The sequence below is a fragment of the Lipotes vexillifer genome, unplaced genomic scaffold, assembly GCF_000442215.2.
Source record: "Lipotes vexillifer unplaced genomic scaffold, Lipotes_vexillifer_v1.1 scaffold738, whole genome shotgun sequence".
NCBI classification, from domain to species: domain Eukaryota; kingdom Metazoa; phylum Chordata; class Mammalia; order Artiodactyla; family Lipotidae; genus Lipotes; species Lipotes vexillifer.
The window spans coordinates 483,287-488,029 of record NW_006769699.1 but is presented as its reverse complement, the minus strand read 5'-3'; the positions used below and the strand labels follow the sequence as shown (position 1 = coordinate 488,029).

Here is a 4,743-nt window from a genome sequence, read left to right as displayed (position 1 = left end):
ACACATGCTTACTTCATTTAACAGGTATTGAATAGAGACAGTAAACACTATGTAATTATAACGGCAACAAAGTAAAAAAAACCAACAAGCTTCACTGAAAGCTATTAATCCAGTATTTAGCACATACTTAGCATTAAACCTCAAACAGTACAGCGATATGTTACATTCTCTTGTGGAAACACTTGTCGAAGACTGTTAAAATTTTTTTTTTTTTTCTTAAATGCAACTCCGACTCGTGCCTAATAGGATTTGGCCTTTAAGAGGTTTCCTTTGCTGTGGACTGGGTGGCTTTGCTTGAACTTCCGCTCTGTGCCTTGTAGCTGGTGAGGCTAGGAGTATGGATGGTCCTGATGCTCTTGGCACCTTGATTCAGTGAAGCTGGGGAGGCAGGGGGGGGCGGGGAGGAGAAGGAAGGAGGGGCTGCTCGGCCATTCTGAGTCTGCAGTGAGAAGGAGAGATGGTGACCTTTACCTGTATGAGTGGGGCTCTGAAACTTCAAGGAGCCATTAGAGACAGAGGGGATGAGGGAGGCAGAGGGAGCAGATCGTCCTGTTTGGGGGCTGAGAGGGTTAGAAGGAACCGATGGTTTAGTAGCAGGTGGATTAGGGAAGCTAGGGCTGTCACCACTAGAAGAAGGCAGAGAACTGCTTTTCCCAGAGCTGGGAGAAAGGGCTGGAATCTTAGAAGCAGGTAAGGAGGGGAAAGTAGGCTTACAGTCCCCACCAGCTTTCTTAGCACTTCCATTAGCCTGCAAATAAAGATGGCGGGAGACAGTTTGTCAGAAAGCTGGTAACACCATCAATCCACAGGGTCTGGCAACACAGCCCTTCTGAGAATCATTAAATCAAAGACACCAAACCAAACCAGTTCAAGGCCTGAGCTAAGTCTTGTCGTGCTGTACTGGACCTGGGAGAAACCCCCGAAGTGCAGAGCAGAGGGTGTGCGGGACAGGGAAGAAGCTCGAAGGGTGTTTGTGAGAACAGGCACATCATTCTACTACCGCCTCCGGGTGCCGGGTGGAGATGCGAGGGCTGCGTGAGGGCTGCTACTGGGGCGGGGCTGAGGCATCGTGACGGAGTGTTAATGGGCCTCTAGTGCGATGCCGTCCACGTACACGTTAGTGCTGGCGACTTTCAGGGCAGCTTTGTCTGTCTCGGTTTCCCAAGGTGTTCTGATGAACCACTACACTCCCCCAAGGAAAGCCACCTGGCCCGCCACCTTGTGTTAACAGGTCAACTTTGGAGTCACAAAGTACAAGCTGTTTTATTGCGAGCATGCAAAAGAGTGGTGAGAAATTCAACAGAGGCTTTTAGACTCTCTTCATGCCCCCAGATCCAGGATGTGTACGTAAACCGTATCTTACAAAGAAAAATGCAATATTTGGTATAAACTAAGTCAGTGACTTGCTTCTTAAGCGCAAGAGTGTCCATCCAATATTGGGTTTAAGGTAAAACTACCTGACGATATTGGCGGGGATCCTGCAGTTTGGACTGCTTGCCAGCTTTGTCCAGGCTTCCGGGTCTGTTCTTGGAACTCATGGGAATTGGCATCCTGCTCGTCTGAGGGGTTCCCGTGGAGCCCTGTGGGGAGAAGCAGCAAGGGGGGGAGAGAAAGGACGCGTGTGAGCGGCTCACCCCCGAGGCCGCCCCACTGTGCGCACAGAAGCTCAACGTGAAGCCACAGCCCTACATGCAGGACAGATCTAGGAGACGGACATCAGGAGACACCACTGGGGTTAATTTGAAGAATCAAACAGAATAACACTGCTCCACTACTGATCAAACGGATTTTAATGTGAGTATCAGAGCAATCACTCCAACGGCAAATGGCTGACCCAGCATCCTTGCGGTTTTCCCAACACCAGTCAGCAACAGAGGTAAAAACAGAATCAATTAGCTGTTAGGCACCTAGTCGTTGTTGTTCTGAAGGCGAGGGAGAAAGTGTGAGAGAAAGGATCATTGCGAACAGACAACGAAACCAAACGAAACGAGCCACCTGAAAGGAAGCAAGTAAATCACAAGACGCCTTTCGCTAATGGTGATTATGACAGATTTAAGAAAGCAGCTGGCTCTTGTCATTTTCCGTCAGACCAAGATACCTTACGTGAAGCTGAAGGTACAGACGAGGGGGGCTCTAGGGCAGTGGGAGCTTCATCCAGGACTAGCCAGGACTGGGGACAGGCCTCCTGGGCCACGTGGGATGAGCTTGCAACAGACTCTCTGTTGGAGGAACACGAGGTATCAACCAGGGCTTTGGGACTCATCTCACTGATCGTATTTTCCAGCTGTTTGATGGTCTGCTCCAGGCTGTCCAGCGTTCTGTAGGTATTTTTTCTGATTTCATCAGTTCTCGACATCGGAGCTGTGCTCTCCAGACTGGGCTGCTCCGGTCTCCTGAGCGCACTCTTCGGGGAGTCTTCGGGTTGAGACCCGCTGATCTCGAAGCGCGTGGCTTCTCTGTGCTGTTTCACAGTGCCGTCCTCTTCCTCCTCTTCATAGACCACCACCTGCAACGTCTTCTTCCCCGTCTTGGTTCCCGTGCGAATGGCTTGCGTGAGAGCGGCGAGCTGCTTTTTCGGGAATTTGAATTTGAACTTTTTCTTGGGGCTTTCAAACTGGTCATCGGTCGTGTCGCCCTGGCTTTCTGAACTTGGGGAATCGGCTGGGTTGAACTTGCTCTGCTCGGTTTTAGTCACTTCCTGTCCTCCTGACATTCTGCTCTCCGCTGAAAGGAAGTGCGGCTGGAATTTACTCTCAGCCTCCCGCCCTGCTCCGAGGTTGCCCGAGGCCTCCTGCTTAGGAAGCTCCCGGGAGGTGTTACTCTGGACCACAGTATCTCCATTCTCTTCCTCTTCCTCTATCTTCTCCTCTGTCATCATTCTCTCCAGTTCCTCGTCGCATTCCTCGAATATGGTTGAAAGTCTCTTGTATGCGGACCGGATGTCCATGGGTTCATCAAAAATGATGATCACGGGTTTCTTGTCCAGGCACACGACCGGCTCTTCACTGTCAGTGCCTTCTTGCTGGGAAGCTGCCTCTTTTTTGGCGTCAACGTTGACCGTCTGTACATCTTGCCCCTGTTTGCTCACTATGTCGCGGACCTCCCCGCTGGAGAGAACTTGGACCGCGGTTTTGGTGATCATGAAGGCAATGCTGTCGGTGGCTGCACTCTCCTCGGTGGGAGAGCCTGCTGTCGACTCTCCATCCTCATCAGGCGTCACGTTAGCAGGCCTGGCTCCCTTCGGTCTTAGGACAACTTGGCCAAACTCTGTCACGGGAACCTCTTGGTCTTGAGTTTTGACATCACGAATAGTCGATTCGGTTGATCTAGTGGGAGAGGGAAGGTGACACTTATCTGTATTTTCTTGTCCTTGCTGACTCACTCCCTTTGTCTTCCCATAATTCATCTTCTGATTCTCAGTGTCAGATACAGGGTACGGCAGCCCTGAGATTTTAGGTCCTTTGTTGATTTCATCTTCTAAGGAACTAACGCCAGAGAAACTAGAATTGACCCTAGACACATTTCTCTGGGAATAGTTTCTACCGTCTCTAAGTAAACTCTTAGTGGATATGGAACTTTCCTTCATTAAGATGTCAGTTTTGTATTCTGATGTTCTTGCTGCATCACAAATACCATTCTCCATTCCTCTTTCCCACTTAGGATGGTCACTAGGTATGGAAGCCCCTGCGGTAACCTGGGAGGGAGAGTGGAGGAGGGAAACCACACATAGTGATCAGAAATGGATCTGCAAAGGAAGGGAATTAATCTGCATGGTATCGGTTGGAACACAGATCTGGTGGACTCACCTTCCAGGATTCCATTTGGGGGCCATTTTCATATTCAACATCAGATTTCCGTACGTCTTCGCGGAAAAATTCCAAGTTCTGGTAGAATAGTGTAGGACATGTTACTCCACAAAACCACACCCCCCCAAAGTGGGCTACAACTAGACTGTTTCTTTAATTACACTTCAAAACATGCGGGCCAAGCACATTCGTTACACACCAGTCCAGAGCCTACAGCTCTGTTTACCTTGGGTGGCTTGGTTCTCCAACTTCCAAAAATGCCCTGTGTTTGCACAAGATGAAAATCTCAATTAGCAAAATATTTCAAGGATTTCAAATTTTGGTGGGAGGAGCAGTTAAGAGAATAAAGGGACCAGTTCTGGACCAACACCTCCTCTTTTCAACATCTGATTGTGAGCTTAGCCGACTCTAAAACCAGAAGAGTGGCATGGCATCGTAGAAAGCACAATACGTGAGCAGGCAGATTTTGACTCTAACCCAGATCTGCCACTTAACTGTGTTATTTCAGGCAAGTCATTTCACTTCCTCGGGCCTCAGTTTTCTTGCTGATAAACCAAGGAACTAGACCAGGAAAGTTTTCACGTCTCTGCCAACTAGTTCAGTCTCATCTCTGCTTCTTGTTTGGGGATTGTCCTATAACGACTCTGCATTGCTTGGGTATGGTACTTTGAGATGAAAAAAACCCATTTTTCCCTGGTCACATCACAGATTTGAAAACATACTTCCAGTTTGTACTTAAACTTGCCAAGTAAAGTGTCAAAATAACCTTCAAACTAATCGTAGCCAAGATGATCAAATCGCAATTCAGAGTGACAGTGCTGCCAATGCTGCCAAGATGTCATCTAAACATTTACAAAACAGATATTTGAGGCTCAGGTGGTGACTATGACATCATGATTCAGCTTTTCCTTGAAGAGACAAGAATTTTTTTTTTTTT

At 48.5% G+C, this 4,743-nt stretch overlaps 1 protein-coding gene across 6 annotated transcripts in view; it reads right to left on the bottom strand.

Moving 5' to 3' along the window:
- Positions 1-256: 256 nt before the first annotated feature.
- The window catches only part of KIAA1217 (KIAA1217 ortholog), a 323,890-nt gene continuing 319,403 nt past the window's right edge, over positions 257-4,743 (bottom strand). For 2 of the 6 annotated variants that reach the window (XM_007445860.1, XM_007445859.1), the window contains exons 18-19: positions 1,458-1,580; positions 257-748 (exon numbers count right to left, since the gene is read on the bottom strand). In XM_007445860.1, coding sequence (XP_007445922.1) covers positions 257-748; positions 1,458-1,580 — 615 coding nt within the window. Of the gene's footprint in view, positions 749-1,442; positions 1,581-2,098; positions 3,695-3,806; positions 3,885-4,743 lie in introns of those variants that run through there. The other 4 variants (XM_007445857.1, XM_007445858.1, XM_007445861.1 and 1 more) reach the window with 4 other exon arrangements.